The 20,673-nt window shown below is 41.3% G+C and overlaps 1 protein-coding gene across 1 annotated transcript in view; it reads left to right on the forward strand.

Annotated features, from left to right (window-relative positions):
* LOC147109517 (gephyrin-like) overlaps positions 1–9,818 on the forward strand; it is a 513,341-nt gene extending 503,523 nt beyond the window's left edge. The window contains exon 13 of the mRNA XM_086002318.1: positions 4,798–9,818. Within this exon, the coding sequence (XP_085858444.1) occupies positions 4,798–4,920 (123 nt within the window). The 3' untranslated portion in view covers positions 4,921–9,818. The remainder of the gene's footprint in view (positions 1–4,797) is intronic.
* Positions 9,819–20,673: the final 10,855 nt, after the last annotated feature.

Here is a 20,673-nt window from a genome sequence, read left to right on the forward strand (position 1 = left end):
GGTCCTAGCACCGATCCCTGCGGTATCCCACTAGTCACTGCCTGCCACTCGGAAAAAGACCCGTTTATTCTAAATCTTTGCTTCCTGTCTGCCAACCAGCTCTCTATCCAAGACAGTACCTTACCCCCCAATCCCATGTGCTTTAACTTTGCACGCTAATCTCTTATGCGGGACCTTATCGAAAGCCTTCTGAAAGTCCAAATACACCACATCCACTGGTTCTCCCTTATCTATTCTACCAGTTACATCCTCAAAAAATTCCAGTAGATTAGTCAAGCATGATTTACCTTTTGTAAATCCATGTTGACTTTGTCCGATCCTGTCACTGTTTTCCAAGTGCTCTGTTATTACATCTTTTCTAATGGACTCTAGCATTTTCCCCACTACTGATGTCAGGCTTACCAGTCTATAATTCCCCGTTTTCTCTCTATCACCCTTTTTTAAACAGTGGGGTAACATTTGCTATCCTCCAATCCATGGGAATTGTTCCAGAGTCTATCGAATTTTGGAAGATGACCAGCAATGCATCTACTATTTCTAGGGCCACTTCCTTAAGTACCCTAGGATGTAGATTATCAGGCCCTGGGGATTTATCGGCCTTCAATCCCATCAATTTCCCTAACACCATTTCCCTACAAATACTGATTTCATTCAATTCCTCCCTCTCATTAGACCCTATGTTCCCCGACATCTCTGGGAGGTTATTTGTGTCCTCCTTTGTGAAGACAGAACCAACGTATGTATTTAATTGGTCTGCCATTTCTTTGTTCCCCATTATAAATTCCCCTGATTCTGACTGCATTCTTCAACAGCACCTCCCAAACCCGCGACAGCTACTGCCTCGAAGGACAAGGGCAGCAAGCGCATGGGAACACCAGCACCTTCACATTCCCCTCCAAGTCACACACAATTCTGACTTGGAAATATATTGCCATTCCTTCATCATCGCTGGGTTAAAATCCTGGAGCTTCCTACAGAAATGTCAACCCCACCATTTCATAAATTGAGACAAACTCTTAAAAATCATGACATTTGGTAAGAAATAATGAGTTGCTATTTATTTCAAACATAAACCAATATAGATTTACAGTTTATTTATAAACCTCATTAGTGGCTTTATTTAATCTCTAACCGATCACAGCTCTTTACAAAAACAATTTTACTGCATCTGAAAATGCTTTACAAAAAACTTTTAAAACATCCTACCTGTTATCACCACGCTGCCGTGCATTTCAGTTTAAGGTTAGGATGACTAATATAAATTAGTGATACAATTAAGCATATATATTTATTATTAGTTTCGTTTTACTTACTTAATGTAAGAGCAGGAAGGTGCCTGGGTTCGATCCCTGGCCTATGCTGAGTTACCAGATCTGAGCTCAGGTGACCGTGAGTAGTGATGCTACAATTGGTCTCGAAGCCCTTTCCTAAAATCTCAATGGTTACGATCTTGCTGCAGGCCCAGAGACTGGCAAGTCTCTTTTCTTTCCACCACCCTTCCCCCCACTTTCAAGGCCAGGTGGCACGCGCACACTCCATTGATGGCAACAGACGCCCCCCTCCCAACCACCATGAGGAAACGCCGCCAGTCTCTTTTCAACCACGCGATCCTGCCGGCTTCCAACCCGCCGACACAGCCAGGGCCACGGGCGGCTCCAGGAGTCCGCACAAGTGGAAAGAAGAAGGTTGAATTTAAAGGAAGGCTGCTGGCTCGTACCTCGGCCCACACAACGCATGCCAGACTTACTAACTTATTTTCCCGCAACTTGTTCTTGAACTCGCAGTCCAAATCGTGAGAGCCAGGAATAATTAACTCCAAAGAATCCAATTCCTTCTCCTTTCTCCCCCTATTTTGAAAAGGTTTCAAAGACAAGACGGTGGATGAGAAGCAGTGCCACAATGTAACCTTGTTTTACTCAGTTGAGAAAAGTAATTTACAGCCATTTTTATCTCATATGCCAGACCTAGAAGCTAAACACTGGAGCCACAACAGTGGGATAAGTAAATGTTTAACCAATTGCTTGTTTTCCCAAAAGTCCACTGATCAAAAGCAAATCTCCGGCAGCAATTCCAACACAAACTGCCCTTGCATCCTCTGCAAACTGTAATCCCGCTGACTATTTTCTTTTAGTACAGTGTTTGTTTTGGGCGATGTGCATCTAGATCTGTGAGACTCTGTTGGTGAAGGAGGGGTAAGTATGGGTCTGTGAGACTCTGTTGGTGAAGGAGGGGTAAGTATGGGTCTGTGAGACTCTGTTGGTGAAGGAGGGGTAAGTATGGGTCTGTGAGACTCTGTTGGTGAAGGAGGGGTAAGTATGGGTCTGTGAGACTCTGTTGGTGAAGGAGGGGTAAGTATGGGTCTGTGAGACTCTGTTGGTGAAGGAGGGGTAAGTATGGGTCTGTGAGACTCTGTTGGTGAAGGAGGGGTAAGTATGGGTCGAGGATCCCCCCAGTTGAGACTCCTGCCCAACCCACTTGTCCCCAGCAGCCAATCATGACCAAGTTTAATACAGAGCTAAACAATTGCGAATTTTCTGAGGTGAATTGCGGGATCGCGAGTTGGGGTGAGTTTTCATTAAAAATCGCGTATCTGGCGATTAAATTGCGAGAGTTGGCAAGACTATCTCTACCTAACAGCACTGTGAGAGTACCTTCACCGCACGGACTGCAGCAGTTCGAGAAAGCGGCTCAGCACCACCTTCTCAAGGGCAATTAGGGATGGGCCCACCTTCCGTGAATGAATAAAAAAATTTGTACGACTTTTTTTGCATTTCTGCCAGTATGGCACCACATTTGCAAGTGGGCAAAATGTCACACTGCAGACATATGACAGTTTTCTTAAAAGGAAGTGGTTATCGAGCAGCACCGGTAAAACTTTTTCTGTTGTTTTCTTTGGCCAGCACATGATTGAATGCCTATCAAAGTCTGACATGTAAAATAACAAACTGCTGTTCTGGTTCATCTTCCTGTCCAGGGTGCATACTTAAAGTCTGCTTTGACTCTCTGAATTAAGCCATAATTGTCATTTCCTAAGATGATTGAATGGAGGAAGGAATGATCCAAGATAAGATTAGATTGGCCAAATTCGGATTATGAATTCTATTTGGAGCACATTCCAGTTTCTAGTAGCGTAATGGAATGTGCGTCTTTGCCCTATGTTCACGTTCTTAAGTTACACTGGAGATTTGACTATTTGTAAGGATGGAGACAAGTTTTGAGCTTCTGTTTCCTTGGTCTGCCTAAAACTTCCATTTTTTAAACCACAAAATGAGATGAAAGATGTTTTTGTTGGCTACAATCACTGTGGAAAAAATGCTAGTACTGTGCTAGTATTATGTTCATATTTACAAAGAATTTCCTCGGAGCTGCTCCACTCCACCACCATAACTTCGCCAGAAGTGTGGTAGAAAATCACTTTTACACTGATAAACGGAGTTACGCCGATGGAGCAGGAGCAGCTCCAGGGAAATTCCCGGCCAAAGAGATGAAAGTTAGGCCATCAAAGACTTTCAGCAGACACTGTGAGAAAAATGTCATTCTGGTCCTGTTACTGAAAATACATATGTTCTCCAAAACACTACAGGATTAGATGTCAGAAGTCACTGTCATCATTCATCCTGATATTCTTGTTACTTTCAGGTTCATTCAAAAATAGACCAGTGTTTCGAATCCTTGTGATTATCCCACTTGCATACATTAGTGCATACATTTCAGTTCTAGAATTGAAATTCTTAGCAAAATTCTAAGAAGTCAGTCCAAGGTGTTATCCACAGACCCAAATTTATGGACTGTTAATGATTAGAAACATTGGAGTTTGATTCTAACACACCTGTTTCAGTGCTGCTAGAATTCTGTCTCACGTACTGCCAGAAGGTCACTGACTGGCTTTATTCAAATTGTGTTTGGTAGCATGAACTAGATTATTAAAACAAATTCAACCCACCTTCCCCAAGAAACGCTGCACAGAAATAATAACATTTCATTTAGTTTTCTACATTTGTATTCTTGTTTTCAAATATGAAGTCTGTAAAGACTTTAAAAAAAAATCCTTTTTAGCCATGGTTTTCTTCAGGATTATACTGTAAAAGACGAAACCAAGGCTGCTTTCATAGCCAATCAGTTCTACTTTGTGTCCTTCAATTTCTGTTAATTTGACATCACAAGAAAACCTTTGAAATGTGGTCTAAAAACAAATGTCATTCTTCGCTGTTTAGTTAAGAAATACAAAGTACTTATAAGTTACAGTTGGCTTTCTGTAACACTTAACTGGTGTTTTGGGCTACATTTGCTAAAAAGGATTTAGAGCTTTAACTTCCAGGTCAAACTGGGACACATGTTAAAACTAATATAACAACAAGAATGATTTTAAACATTTTGGTGCATTTAATGAGCTGCACAGTCACAGTGTTGCCAACTTTCAGTAAGTTTTTTCATCTTTTTAATAAAACAATCCTACCATGAATTTTACTTGGACAATTCTACAAGATAAATAAAGTATGCTTTTTTCCCAATAAAAATGTACCAATGGACATTTACATTATGATTCCTTGTCATTTTAGTTTGTAATACTTTGTTTAAAAAAATTACCAAATTGATTTGTCATTTAAAATTGCCTCGTTTTTCATAAAGAAGTATACAAGTGGTTGGCAACCCTGTGTGGTAATCATTTGGAATAATAGCTGGAATTTTGAAATATTGCATGAGATGTCTTGCATATTTTGAATAGTCACCTAATTTGTTTTTTAAGTTCACATTTCTTCGTTCTTCTGTCTTTAACACTTCCCCCACCCATTATAGCAACTTCGAAGGGCGGATGAAGCGAAAGGAGTTGCTAGTAGAGGCGGATCCCTCAAAGTAAATATGTTCACAAACTTTCTGCAAGTTTGTTTACACAGTTCTGTCTCTCAAATTATGCTTTAGCATTTCGTACTTGCTTTCTCTACTGCCTCCCATTTTCCCCAAACCTGCAGTTTTCGGCTTCATTGCTTTTTATTCTTTGCAGTTGTCCCCTTTTTAAAATTTATTTTCACATTGAGTTTAATGTTACTTATTTGTGTTTGGAAATTGAAGAAAATGTGGTGTTCCTACTTCTATGTTATGTCTTCTCTACCTTTCCAGCTTATCTGCTGTTGGATGCTTTGTAGGACAAGCTATTTTCCTTTGTTTTTTCTGATGTTCTGATGCAGCTTGTTTACTAAAATGAATACGAAGGAAGTTATTTTTAAGGTACTCCTGTTGGAAGTAACAAAGTCAGTAGATTATTTCTTAGAGTCAAAAAAAACACAGCTACTTACTGATTATTTGTCAGCACTAGGATTAGCAGCTGGACATAATGTTCCTCACTCCCTAAACTCGAAGCTTATAATAATAGCTTAAAGCTGCAATTTATTATAGATAATGTTTTTATGATCTTTCTTCAGACAATTTCATTCATTGTTGTCTGGTTTTGGCTTAACCAAAACATTTTGGTAACCAAAAGAAAGTAACAGTTGACATAACAGCCCCTCTTGCCTGATGAACTGTTTCATGATCGTATTGAAATGAAAATGCTCAGAAATTTTATCACGCTACGCATTTTTAAAAATTGCGTAAATCTGTTTCCTGACCTCTCTTTTTCATAGATGAACATTTGGGGAAATAGCATTGGCTGCAAGGGACAGCGCAGAGTGGCAGCTGCCTGGATTATTTTGGTGGACCCAGGAGGAGCAGTCCTGCTCCTCTTGGCCAAACCCCCTGTCGAAAAAAAATAATTAAATACCTACCTTTCTAAGGGCCTCTTCGGCTGTATTGTTAGTAAAACCGGTTGGAGAGTGCACAACATGTGTTCCGACCAGTTGCGCCCTACAATGACAGTCAGGGTACTATGCACGTCATAGGGTCCTAATTTGCACATTAAAACAGGCGGGCGCGTCGGGTTGCTCAGTGGTAGGCCCCTGTTACAGTGGCAGCGGCCAGCATGGCAGCGTTGACGGGGCAGTAAGTCCACCGACCCCATTTTGAGGCTATATACAGGAATCCCGCCCCAACCGCGGTTTTGCCATACGCGGATTTCAAGTATACACGGTTTCCACTCTGCGACAATTTTTGCCAACCACGGTAGTGAAATTCACGTATCCGCGGTTTTAAATTTAGGAATAAGGTAAATAACATGATTTTTATGCTTTTTATATGTTTTATTGTGTTTATACACATTTATAGTGAATTTGCCAACCGCAGTTTTACTAATCATGGGGGTTTTCAGGGACGTATCCCCCGCGGTTGGGGAGGATCCCTGTACACTGATTTCGACAAGTTAAAATCGGCCCCATTGTATCCAAGCAATCTAATTTACGCATTGTGTATAATAATAGGATGCTTTTCTGGGCTTTTTCTCTCCTCCCTAAAATGTCTCCTTGAAATTAAATTGATTTGACCCCCCCTGATGGCTCAGTGAATCATTGCACCATTTGCTGTGATACTGAATTATAGAGACACAGAAGTTTCTAGCTTCTCTCCTGACCTGTGTGGAGTTTGCTGATCTCAGCTCAAGCAGTGGTGTGGGTGTTCAATTTGTTCTCAGTGTACCCAAGCACAGGGGAAGGGGGAACACATCAGCTAGGGTTGTATGGAGAAAAAGTTATGCTGTAAAATGAAATGTCAAGCACTACGCAAAGGACCCCACAGAATGAATAAAGGGGATACTTCAGGGACCCTTTGACTGCAGTATTTATCCGTGGATATTTGCTGAAATAATGGGCAATCATGGACTGTGATGGGTATAAACAAGCGGATTTTGAAGTGTTAGAAAATGTTCATAAAAGATAATAGAACCCAGGGAGAACCCCCAAGGATTAAGATGATGCAGTGCATAGTGATGCCATGACATCACAGGAGTTATCTTTACAAAACATCAAAAGAGATTTTGAGTTTGGTGGCATTGTTTAGGTTGTTAATTGATGCCAGTGCAGTTGCTTGAGGAACGTGTGTCTGGCTCAGAACTTTCTGCAGCATTCAATTGAAGAGAACATACCTGTTTGTATTTAAAAATCTCTTTGTCCATTTACAAAATGAAAATAGTCCTGTAAGAATTGTACCTGCTGAATGCTACCTCATAGGCTGAACAGTGTAACATATGATGTGCAATGCAGAGAAAATGGAATATTCAATTATAAATTAACTTTAATTAATGCACATGTAGCCAACAAATGCTATTAAATGTATTTTAATCATAACTGTTACATACTTACATAGGATGAGAAATAACCTCAGTTAAGAATAACTACATAAAATGAAACTATATGAAGCTAGGGTTGTTCTCCTTATAGCAGAGGAAGTTAAGAGGAGATTTGATCGAGGTGTTCAAGATTGTGAATGGTTTTGACAGAGTAAATATGGAGAAACTGTTTCCAGTGGCAGAAGGATCAGTAACCAGAGGACACAGATTTAAGGTGATTGGTAAACGAACCAGAGACAACATGAGGAAACATTTTTTACACAGCGAGTTGTTATGACCTGGAATGCACTGCCTGAAATGGTGGTGGAAGCAGATTCAATAGTAACATTCAAAAGGGAATCAGATAAATACTTGAAGGGAAAAAAATGACAGGGCTATGGAGAAAGAGCAGGGGAGTAGGACTTAATTGGATAGCTCACCAAAAAGCCGGTACAGGCACAATGGGCCGAATGGCCTCCTCCTGTGCTGTATCACTCTATGATTTAAATTTCAAATGAGTTAAAAATGTAAAGAAAACTGGTGTAAAAGTGTCCAAAGCTGTGGTTAGACACAGGTGTCTTTTTTTCCAGTTGACATCTAGAATGTAAGTTCTGCCCTTCCCTGCCTTTGTGATTTGGAACTTTCTGCGTTGTTGGTATGATATTCCTCAGAAAAGGCCTGTTGAGGGCACATGTCTGAGCTGTTTGCTCTGCCATTCACATTTTTGGGGTTACTTCTAAAATTGAGTCAGTACAAAAACCTTGGTATCTTATGGATAAAATTATCCATTTTGCTTATTTAATTACAGAATCTGTATGTAATGTTTACTGACTGTGTCTGTTCCCATTAATCTGTGCTGAGATATCCCTAGATAAACTTTGGCATGATTATTCACTAGTCATCTCACACTTCAATTACACAGAATGGCCTGGCCACTGGCACATGACATAACTATAGTTGCTTGCCAAAATAAAGCATGGAAAACAGCAAAACAGTTGCCACAAATTATCCAATATGTATTTTTAAAAGCTCTGCTAAATGGGAGTGGCTTGAAGGCACAAATCTGATCAAGCAGTCAGATGATAATTGATCTGCACAAGTTTGCACTTTGTAATGTCCTCTGAACTCTTAAAATATATTGCTGCCATGTAATCAATCCTAGATTTGTGCTCTCTAATATCTTATTCAGCATTTTTTTATATATATTAATTTTGATGATAGTCTGGATCACCCTTCAATTTGGGTGCCCATAAATTTACAATGGAATTCAGCTTTACTTGGCTCTTTCTCCAATATAAGTTTTTTTTTAACGTGTTTACTGTGAAGTTTTATTCCCCAACTGTTGTTGTGCATTTTGCCACCCAACATCACACCAGCTACTTCGGCCAGAGGGTGTGACCTTTCTCATTCTTGTTCTGTTTGGTTCAAATGTGAACACCTTTGTTTTTCTCCCTTACCAGAATTTTTCATTTCAGATGGCCAGCATAGTTTAATTTCCATCAGTAGAATCATACAACCACAAACAATCTGCCAAACAGTTGATAAAGGAGAAGCTCTGAAGGAGCAATGTATGCCCAGTTTTTTAAATTGCATTGCTACTGTCATCTCACTAGTGGTACCATTTTGAGTGTAATTCTCCTGAGCAGACTATTGTGATGCATTAATGTCTGTCTGAATCTTAACCTCAGGTAGTGCATTGGGCAATTGCATGTAATGGGATCACCGCTGTAATTGTTACTGCACGTGGCTTGGAAGTAAGTAGGGGAGGCTGGGTTATGATTCGGACTTGAAGTGAATAATCCCTTTATAATAGCATGATTGGATAGAGTCAGTTGACCTACCTCATTGGATTGTCCTATAGTATACAAACGGTCAGTTACTAATCTCAGCTATGCTGTCCAGGAAGCAAGTGATCTTGACCAGCCTCAGTACAGGAAGAACAAGTTATGAAGGTAACAGTGGGACCAATAGTCCTCTTCTCCTACAGGGAAAGGAAACACTTCTGATCATTTACAAAATTAAAAAAGGAACCAAGTACAAGTTGAAGATTGTCACACTGTCAGGTTCAGTAGCTAAAACACAACTTGATTCATAGACTCGTCAGATTTATTTTAAGCTCAATAGGAACCTCACAGGAGAATTAATTGTGCAAATGTCCTTCCCAGAAAAGCCTTTGCAATTGTACCCCTGGCATGTTATAATTCTGTGTACTGTATATGAAAGTTTAAGTTTTGTATATTTCCACTGAGGTTGATGATGTCTGCCAGTGAACCTTGATCACCCTTCCAGTTGATTAGGAGTGGGCTTATGATTTATAAAGTACACAAAAATAAAGTGCAGAATCTAAAACCTATCTGAACAATCTTCTGTGGAGTAAAGTTTTTATGTTCATTATATTTTTGAAAAGAGACAACATGCCTTCTTGTAAATAGCTGTGTAAAATGACAAAACTGTACTAAGTGTACACTGTAATTCATTGCAGCTTTAAGCATTGGTCCAGAAAACTCCTTAGTGAAGAACACTTAATGCAAGTGATACAGGTTTTCAAGTTTAATTTCTTCCAAAGGTAGTGAGGATGTAGTAATAAATGAAAGGGCAGACTGTTTAAATCATTTTCTGATGTTTACATGTAGCTCCATCGAAAGCTGGAGGAGCTCAGAGATCAGCTAGAAGGAAATGTGAAAGGAGACTCTCTCAAAGTAAATATATAATTTTACCTGGTGATGTTACTCTTCTGCTGGCCGATAACACCAGCTCAAATTTTTTGCTTTCATTCTTTTTCTCCTCCTCCCCTCCTCTTCCTCCTCCACCACAACAGGGGTTTCATTAGGATTGAGGCTTGAGACTGAGGATTAGCTCTTACAATCTATTATAAATTTCAGTTCCCCTGTCTTGAAAGAAATGGTATCCATTTTGTTGCTCTATATTGGTAAAATTGGAAAACTACCTCAACATCAAATCTACATTACAAATGTCTTAAAACAAATGCCAATTTCCATAAGAACATTTTTTATTCCACTTTTACACCATTAGTGGTCAGTGTTCCAGCATTTGCATCAGGCATCCTTTTCAGGTTAGTACAGACGACTAAAGATCTCTTCGCAACAAAGCAAGGCGACTGTGATGCAGATTTGATTGTTGATACTCCTGGTAGTACTGGATTTCTCTTGACTTTTGTTGAAGATAACCTCTTTTCAGCACCTTGAGCTGAGCAGAATTCAAGTCAATAAATTTTTATTTGATTTTACAAGTTTTCTGAAATAAGATCTTAACAAAACTTCTATGAAAAATAATCTGAGCCACATGTTGTAAGTGGTGTAAAAATGCTGCAGAGGGATTAGAAAGAATGTAGTGAACAAAAAGGATACAGGCTCTTCTGTATTGGCATCAGCTCATACTATTTAAAGCTCATATCTCATATAATTTACCTTAGCCACCAACTTCAAGAGAGAAAGTATTAATGAAACCCCTGCCTTCTGCCTCAGAGCTGGAACCACCTATGCAGAGAACCTCTTCAGACCCTTACTCGGCACCCCTTCCTCATTAACCGTGTTTTCTTTTCCCTTGCTGCACAACCAGGCTGAGCTCTCTTCATGCACACCTTCTTATTGTGCTACAGAGGTACACTGCACGTGTTCTTGCATCATACGCACTACTGTGTTGCTTTGCACCCTGCTCCTGTGAACACAGTATTTAAAATTTTGCATGTTACCTTTGATGGTGCTTTTCTGATCTGGAATAAAATGAGCAGTGTGGTAAGAGCGTAAGGGGTGGGGGCAGGGAGGAAGAGAGTGAAGGGATTTTTTCCCCCAAACATTTAATATCTTTGGGAAGAACTAAATCAGTCTTAAAACTGTAGCATTAATCTTTAAAAGCTGTTAGGGAACAAATGAACAACAAGATGGTGCTATCTCTAAATATAAGTCTGGTAAGTACCCAAAATACAAGGAAGGATTTTATTTACTACTGACATTGCACTGGCTTCATAATTATTGACTTACTTTCTTCTGCTTTTTTTTTGGGGGGGGGATAGAGTATGTGTAAAATAACTATCAGATTTCATCATCTCTAGTCACGTAGAAAGAGTTCCTCTCACTTTCTTCACTGTTTTAGATATTTATTTTTTTCAAAATTGACATTTTAATTCTAAAGGCACAAGACTCAAAGAATTTTGTGCAGAAACCAAATTCAACATTATTCACTTTGCTGAATTCTGTTATAAGAGCACTGGAAAGACTTTACCAACTTCAAAATAAAAATGTGTGCATATATATCTTTCATGTTGCATCCTCCAAAGTTATTTTTTGCACCGTTCTGATGATTTTTGCTAACGTAGAATTGGGAAACTCTGCAGAGCTAAAGAGTTTAATTTTTTTTTTATCCCAGTCTTTCAAATTGCAATGTTAAAATGTCATCGACAACTGTTGTGAATGTCATTTGTTTCTAATGGCGGAACTAAACAGATGCAGAACTCGGCAAACCTTCATACCATACCAAAATCTTTATCTGTGTTCACTGTAAGCACTCAGTGGTTCTTGCCAGTGGGTGGAAGTTCTAATTTATTCTGAGAATTCATTAAATGCCTAATCTTGTTCTGGTTTAGATTCATATCACAGCCCTCAGGAAGTAAGCTAGTAATTAACTAAGATGGTACTTGCTGGGCAGTGCACCTAGCCAGCTTTATACTTGAAGTACAGCCAGGCTGTAATCCTTATGTTTTACCATTACCATTGCAGTAACTTCAGAGTACAAATAAGATTTGGTTGTCGCACTGCCTTAATCTAGTTAACAGAAGGAATTGTGTACAGCGCAGAATGTTTTAAGGAATGTACACGAGTTAAAGCTACTTTGAGGTTGGCAATGGGTGGCTATCATATTATACAATTTATGTCTTCACAGGAAAGGATTCTACTTGAAACTGATAAATCAGTTAGGCACCTAGCTGTTTCATAATGACGCTCTTTGTTGGGTTTTACTCAAGTTCAGATGGGAATAATTGAAACCATACAAACAGAAAATACTGCAGATGCTGGAAATCTGAAATAAAAACAGAAAATGCTGGAGAAACTCAGCAGGTCAGGCAGCATCTGTGAAGAGAGAAACAGAGTTAACGTTTCAGGTCGATGACCTTTCGTCAGAACGTCTGACGAGAGGTCATCGACCTGAAACGTTCACTCTGTTTCTCTCTTCGCAAAGGCTGCCTGACCTGCTGAGTTTCTCCAGCATTTTCTGTTTTTATTATAATTGAAACCATGTAGGTTGTATTAAAAATAAAATGTTGACCAAAACTTCAGGCAACACTATAATCATACCCTAATTCACTATATTCCACATAGTACAGGGAAGATAACTACAAGACTGCCTGAAGGGTACTTAACAATGTTTCCTATAAGCTACGCAGCCACACAGCTCTCTGCCGGTCCTGCGCAGCCCAGTAACGGCTTTTTCAATGTTAAGTTTCGCGCAACTGTGAATGGGCCCTGCAGCCCCTTAAAGGGACCACGCACCTAAAAATAAATAAGAGGGAACATTGGTACTCAACACCTTCAGAAGTTTTAAGCTAGAATCCATTGATCTTCTCTCATCTTGCCAATGAACAGCCATCTTCAGTTCTCTATTTTACTTCCCACTGTTGATACCAGTCAATAACCAGGGGGCATAGTTTCAAGGTAAGGGGCAGGAGGTTTAGAGGGGATTTTAGGAAAAACTTCACCCAGAAGGTGGTTGGAATCTGGAACTCACTGCCTGAAAGGGTGGTAGAGGCAGGAACCCTCACAACATTCAAGAAGCATTTAGATGAGCACTTGAAATGCCATAGCATACAAGGCTACGGACCAAGTGCTGGAAAATGGGATTAGAATAGATAAGGCTTGATGGCTGGCGCGGACACGATGGGCCGAAGGGCCTCTTTCTGTGCTGTATAACTCTATGACCAGTCATGTTGCAAAGTGCTCCACTTGATGAGAATCCTTTTCTGCACCATAGCATATTGTTGTAGTTTGTCTAAAACTTCTTTTATTAAGTTTGTACATGTTCCAACAATAATGGTTTACCATAAGTAGATATGTTCACTTTTGGCAAGAATGCTCATAGCCCAAGACCTCAACACACTGGCAGAAAAAGACTTTCCTTGGGATTTGATGGTACTGTTTGTTCTTCTCCCATATCCCCGTCTCCTCGTCTATATTTCCACACACCTTAAAAGCAATCACAGAGATCTGGCAGGTTCATTCTTTCTGTCACTTGGGTCCACCCAGCCTGTGATTATTGAATGGAGCTGGCTGAAGTTTAACCTCCTCTCACTCAGAGATTATAAAAAGCAGCTGCACTCTGGTGCTGGCCAAAAGTGTCGGCCTGCCCCTTCGTTCCATGCGTGCTGACTGGCATTCTGTATGTTTCAGCATTTTCTGTTTTTGTTTCAGTTGCCTTTTTTTTGCTTTTTATTTGTCCTATGGTCCTCTATTGTGAGCATGCCCTGTGTCTCTGTAAATAATATAAATTAAACTGCTTATTGCTTGAAATTTAGACAGATTTACAGAAATGTATAATTTTCATAAAAGGAGGAAAATAATTGTCCACACAGAATACAATGGCCCCGATTTTCTGCCAGCCGTCGGGCGGCTTTTCAGGCGGCCGGGGGCCGAAAATCGCCGAAAGAGGGGGTCGCAACCCCACACGCCTGATTCCCCGCCCCGTCCGACTTTCGGACCGCCGTTTCTCCGCGACCCGCTTCAGTCCCGCCCGCCGCTGGCGGGACTGGCCGCCGGAACACTAATGAGCAATTATTACCTTGTTTAAGTCGATTTTCAGGGGCTGTTGCGATTTTGGGGCTTTCCCCACATCAAACACGCCTGCGGGGAACCCCGCTGATGAAACCTGGCGTGAAGCTTGCCGGCTTGCTTGCTGTCAGCTGCAGGTCATTCGGAAAAGCTGCGATTTAAAGGGACAGCACTTGTATGTTGAAGGACCTTGTTGCTGCAGGCTTGGGGCTACTTCTTCAAGGCTTAGGCACAGCTGTGGAAGGTTGGAGCCTCACACACTTCTCCAATGTGATCTCCTGGGAAGCCCCTCTCGCCACCCTCACTCAGTGCTTCCTCAGCGGAGGCATCTACGAGAAGCATGGGACGCCTTTTTTTCCTTCCCTTCTTGCCATTAGAGGATCTCCAGCAGCAGAGGCGGCAGCAGCAGAACCAGGAACAGCATGATGAGCACCAGGCTGCTGCTCACTCACCTGAAGCTGCACAGGCCAGAAGGGGCCAGTGCTTGGAAGTGGCTTGAGAGCACCTTGCTGCGCTTTAGGGGGCCATGGGGACCCGTTTCTGCACTGGCAGTCCTACTCGGAAGGACTTCCATGAAGATCTGGTTTCTCTGTTCAATAGATGGCCAACACTCCTCAAGAGATGTCATTCTCTTATGAGCACTCACCATGTTTTCCGTACCCTGGCGAGTTATCTCCTCCATGGAGGTTGCCAACCTTTCCATGGTGATGCGTTCATGTGCCAATGACTCCACAAAGGCTCTGCTCATGGTCGCTATGGACTCCTCCGGTCGCTATGGACTCCTCCATTCGCTCCACACTCGCAGCGACCTTGGAGACAAAACCTGCCAGAGACTTCTGCATCTGTGCATGGAGATCCATCACCTCTTCTCTTGCGGATTGACCCAGAGGCAGAGGGTCAACATGCAGCGCAGCTGAGCTGAGCTGGCAGAGTCCTGCGCCCTCCAACGAGGACTCTCCACTGCTGTCCCTGTCTCCAGAATCTGATGAGGCTCACTTGTGAGCTGTGAAACACCAGGTGACAACACTACTCTATGTCCCGAAGGTCCCCCCGAGGTGTGAGTGTCTGCGCTGGTGCTGGGTGCGCTTACTTCTGCTGACGCTGCGCCCTCAGAGGTTGGAGCTTCCGCTGAGGAGTCTGGCTGCACAGCCTCTTCCTCCTCCACAGTGAGGACGGGGGCTCTGGATGGTACTGTAGGGGAGTTAAGGAAGGAGTTAGAGATGTAATGCCAAGGTTCTTCTGGTGACTCCCAGCGAGTTGGCATCTGCTGACACCTGCATCCATGCAGCATTGGTCTCAGCGGGAGGCCTCTTCCTCCCTGACCTAGGGAAGAGGACCTCCCTGTGGGCCCTAACCCCATCCAATAATGCCTGCAGTGAAGCCTCGTCGAATTTGGAGGCAGCTCGGGGTCTGGCACTGGCCACAGCTGCTGCAGGCTCCTCTGCCATCCTTTATGGTTCGTTTGGAAGCCTTCAGAGGATGCAGTGCTTGCTGTGGACCTTGAAAGCACCACGAATGATGACATCATACTGTGGGGCTTTCTGACTAGAAATGGACAATTAGCAAGGCTGCCCACATGCTGGGAATTAATTGGCCACTTGAGGGAAAATTGCATGGAGCTGGCTGACATTTTTTTGTGTGTCAGAACCCCACATTCGGGGAAACCCGACCGTTTCCCACACAGTCCACAAAATCGGGCCCAATGTGTGCGTTTTTGCCTAACTCATTGAAGAGATTTTCCTTTTCCTCCTTTGTCATAGTCAAAATGGGACTTCAGCAGCCTCATGGCTGAACCCTCTGCTGAAATGTTATTGTCACAAGAGCTAAATATGGTGCTTTCAGGTTGCTGAAGGGAAAGGTTGTGTGGGCCAAAACTTGCAATAGACATTTACCTTCCTGCATTTCTTGATTGGTTAGCCTGCTATGTGGTATGCGACTACATTCAAAGAATGATTGTTGCACCTTAAGGTGAAGGGCTTACCTTTTTGTCAACATTGATGCCTATCTCAGATTTTTGAAAATCTCATTACCGTTGAATGATCCAAGATATCAGTGCTGCAAAAACTGAAAATGTGTTGTCAGAAATGCTTGAAACAAGGAAGTAATATAGTTTTGTCACATAAGAAAACATGAGATGGGTAACTGAAATTAAAATTTAAAAGTGAACTGTTACATGGTTGTACAATTGTTTAACTCGCATGCCCGTCAGGTAAGTTTATATTGTCTTGTTTAATGCATCAGATGACACAGCTGAAGCTGGCAGACCTCGCTGTGTACAGGAGCCCCAGTGTAGAGCCTGCAGTTGATTTCAGAATTCAAACCTATCAGTTGGAAATCCAGTGTTGTTGCATTGTAATAAAAATAGAAAATGCTGGGAATACTCAGCAGGTCAGACAGCATCTGTGGCAAGAGAAACAACAACAACAACTTGCATTAACATAGTAAAACATCCCAAGCGTTGTCAAACAAAATTTGACACTGAACCACAAAAGGAGATATTAGGACAGGTGAAGAGGTAGGTTTTAAGGAGTGTCTTAAAAGAGGTGAGAGAGGCGGCGAGCCTTAGGGAGGAAATTCCAAAGCTTAGGGCCCAGGCAGTTGAAGGCACGGCCTCCAATGGTGGAGAGATTAAAATCGAGGATGCGCAAGAGGCCAGAATTGGAGGAGCCCAGAGATCTCGGAGGATTGTAACGTTGGAGGAGGTTACAAAGATAGGGAGGGGTGAGGCCGTGGAGTGATTTGAAAACAAGGATGAGAATTTGCCAGACCAGGAGCCAATGTAGGTCAGCGACCACAGGGGTGATGGGTGAATGGGACTTGGTGCGAGTTAAGATGCGGGCAGCAGAGTTTTGGATACATTCAAGTTTATGGAGGATGGGAGGCCAACCAGGAGAGGATTGGAATAGTCAAGTCTAGAGGTAACAAAGGATGAGGGCTTCAGCACCAGATTAGCTGAGGCATGGGCGGAGTCAGGTGATGTTACAGAGATGGAAGTAGGCAGTCTTGATGATGGAGCAGATATGTAATCGGAAACTCATCTTAGGGTCAAATAGGACGCCCAGGTTGCGAACGGTCTGGTTCACCCTCAGGCAATGACATGAGAGAGGAATGGTATCGGGGGCTAGGGAACGGAGTTTGTGGCAAGGACCGAAGACAATGGCTTCAGTCTTCCCAATATTTAGTTGAAGGAAATTTCTGCTCATCCAGGACTGGCTGTCGGACAAGCAGCGTAACAAATCAGAGGTAGTGGAGGGGTTGAAAGAGGTGGCGGTGAGGTGGAGCTGGGTGTCATTAGTGTACATGTGGAACCTGATGTCGTGCTTTCGGATGATGAGAAATAGGAGGGGGACTGGGATAGATCCTTGGGGGACTCCAAAGATAATGGTGCATGAGCAGGAACAGAAGCCACTGCAGGTGATAACGACTGGATAGATAAGAATGGAATCAGGTGAGTGCAGTTCCACCCAGCTGGACGACAGTCGAGAGGCGTTGGAGGAGGATGGTGTGGTCAACCGTGTCAAAGGCTGCAGACAGGTCGCGAAGGATGAGAAGGGATAGTTTATCATTATCACAGTCACATAGGATGTCATTTGTGACTTTGATAAGGGCCGGTTCAGTACTGTGGCAAGGGTGGTAACCTGATTAGAGGGGTTCAAACATGGAGTTGTGGGAAAAATGGGTATGGATTTGGGTGGCAACAACACATTCAAGGACTTTGGAGAATATGGGTGGTTGGAAATGGGGCCGTAGTTTGCAAAGACAGAGTTCATGGGTGGTTTTGTTGAGAAGTGGGTGATAATGACAGATTTGAAGGGGAGGGGGACAGTACCTGAGGAGAGGAACAGTTAACAATATCAGCTAACGTGAAGGCCAGGAAGGGAAGTTGGGTGGTCAGCAGTTTGGTGGGAATAGGGTTAAGGGAGGATGAGTCGCATCTCATGGACAAGTTGAGCTCGGAGAGGGCATGGGAGGGGAGATAGGTTATTGACCTGAAATGTTAGCTCTGTTTCTCTCTCCACAGATGCTGCCTGACCTGATGAATATTTCCAGCATTTTCTGTTTTAATTCCTGATTTCTAGCATCTGCAGTATTTTGCTTTTGCTGTTGCATTGTACCTTGATTGTCAACTAGCTGAGCCAACTGTTTAACACTTGCATTTGTTTTTCAGTGATGGTTTCCACCAATTGCTATTGGTATAATCTTGCTCCTAATAATTGGTCACAGAAAACAGAAATAAAAGCAAGATCCATTTAATAGAATTAGTCTTGTTTGTACCACAAAGCAATGATTTTCCAGCACAGATTTATCACCAGTGAATCTCCTACACACTTTCTGTGTCATCCATTTGTTTTTCGTTTCTTTTATGAGTTTGGGCACTGTCTACCAACATCCTGGTGACATAATTTAACCTTGTGCACAAGCTCAGTTGGTAGAGAATAGCCAAGTATCACATTGGTGAGTAAGAGGGAAGATTTTCAGAGATTGTATTGGGATTTATTCTTGGGGAAATGGAAGGAGAGGTTTTGTTAATCTAGGAATGCTTGATATTGACTCTGGATGCAATTGCATTTTATTGGCTAATTCAACCATATTTAATTTACCTGCTACAAATTAAAATACGCACATTGCCCTTTCATGGATGTTCTGCTTATAGTTATTGCTCAATTCTCCCTCGTTTTGGTGTGTAGTCTGCTGCTTGTTGTCTGAGTCCTCATTCCATTCCTTTGTGGCTTTAATGTATTTATTTGTTACTATCTCTGTTGACTCTAATGTGGTACTTTTTAAAATTGTGGTTGAGATTTAGATAACCATATTTCAATAGATTAAATCTAAACTAAGTAGGTTACCCCAGTCAAGGGAGGGATTCAAACCTGGGTGTCCTAAGTCAGATGCTCTACTGCTTGAACTGACAAAAGTGCTGGATTCAAGGTGACATTCAAAATGAATAAGTAATCTTGACACGCAGCTCATTTTAAGATATCAAGCCCTGTTTATTCATATTCAATGGCGTTCTATTGTAAGCTTTGTAAAACTACAGAAGATTTTGTTATGCTTGTGTGTAAAATTTCCTTTTGAATACTTTCTGTCAAGGTTTGTGATAAAGGTTGTTGAGAATTTATTAAAAAAAACATAAGTTTGATTTGTTATACTCCCATAAATTCAATGTATTTTAAATGAGTCAGCATCTTTTTTTATGGTCAATATGAGCTAATTCTACAGCTATTACCAGGTACAATCTATTTCCTTCAGCAAATTTATCACAAAGTTCACTTCATTAAAATATATATTATATTGCAAAACAGTCACAGCAGGAGAGCAAAATCTTTTATTTATGGAGCTGGAGAAATGTTGTGGCCATCCATATTAAATGATGTGGAACACTTGGAAAATGTATGCTGAGATGGTTGAAAAATGTATACAAAGATGTGTCATTTTGGCAATCTTTATTTATAGAACAAACAGAGTAAGAGCCTACATACAGCAATAAATTATCTGGACAGTTTGATGCCCAAAATCTGGCTACTGGATGCGGTTTGCTTCAAAATATCCAGATGGTACAGTGTTGTAGTGGTTACGGTAATGAGGTAGTAACTCAAATCATGAGGTCAAACCTTACTGTGGCAAATTGTGGAATTGAATTCATTAAATCTGATAATTTGTGAGCTGGTGCCAGAAACAAAATGACCATGAATGCTGTTGCCATTGTAAAAACCCAACTGGGCCACTAATGTCCTTCAGGGAAGGGACCTGGCTGGCACCCCTACCTACATCTGGCTCGAATCCCACACTGTGGTTGACCCTTAATGCCCTCACAGCAACGATAGGATGGGCAATAAATAAAGGATGGGCCACAATTGCCCAGATACCTGGACTGAATTTTAAAAAATTATATCCAAAGTCCAGTTTCCACATTGTCTAATTTGAATCAGCTAAAGTTATATCCTGAGCTTGAAAGCTCAAGAATATTATGTTGTAACATACTGTGTTGTGTGCGAGCGGGCAAGATTAATTTTTAAAAGTTATTTGATATTTTCATCAGTTGTAGTTCAAGTAACAAAGGGCTTCTCTGTTGTAATTGTGTGAAGCAAAGGTAATTAAATAATTGGTTTGTTTGAGACTTGTGTTTGTGCTTATAATATAAATACTGAACATTTATGAAATGTGTGTTTGTCGAGAGAATAATCTGTTTATCTTTCCAAGTATTTTCCAAGAAAAGTTTGCACTAGCAGCTGTTACTGATTCATTTGATTATGAATATTGAACAAAATATATGTGATGTGTTCAAACACGGTCAAATATGCAGATTAAAAATGGTGTTATGTATTTACATTTAAATGCACACAGAATTGATCTCAACCATTCTACAATTAATATGGTTGGATATTGGGTAATTTGTTCTTTTTATTTGTGAAGTTGACTTTGAAGATGAAAAAAAGTAGAAAAGCTGAGGTAAAGTTGTTAAGTTGTAAGTAGATTACACCAAACTTGGGTTTTAAAAGCATGAAGATTGCAGAAGGAAAGAAAGATAGAGGGAGTTAAAGACTTCATTAGTTTCGAGTTCCAGGGAAAGAAAGTTGAAGTAAGAGACTATTTGATGTCTTGATTTCAATGCAGCAGGGATGCAAGAAGGATGAAGAGGATGTAGGAAGGATGAAGGCCATGTACAATGGCAATTTTACAGCTTACAAGGAACACGAGATG

This window comes from Somniosus microcephalus, chromosome 12 (genome assembly GCF_052327205.1).
Source record: "Somniosus microcephalus isolate GS21.2 chromosome 12, FLI_Smic_1.0, whole genome shotgun sequence".
Classification (NCBI taxonomy): Eukaryota; Metazoa; Chordata; class Chondrichthyes; order Squaliformes; family Somniosidae; genus Somniosus; species Somniosus microcephalus.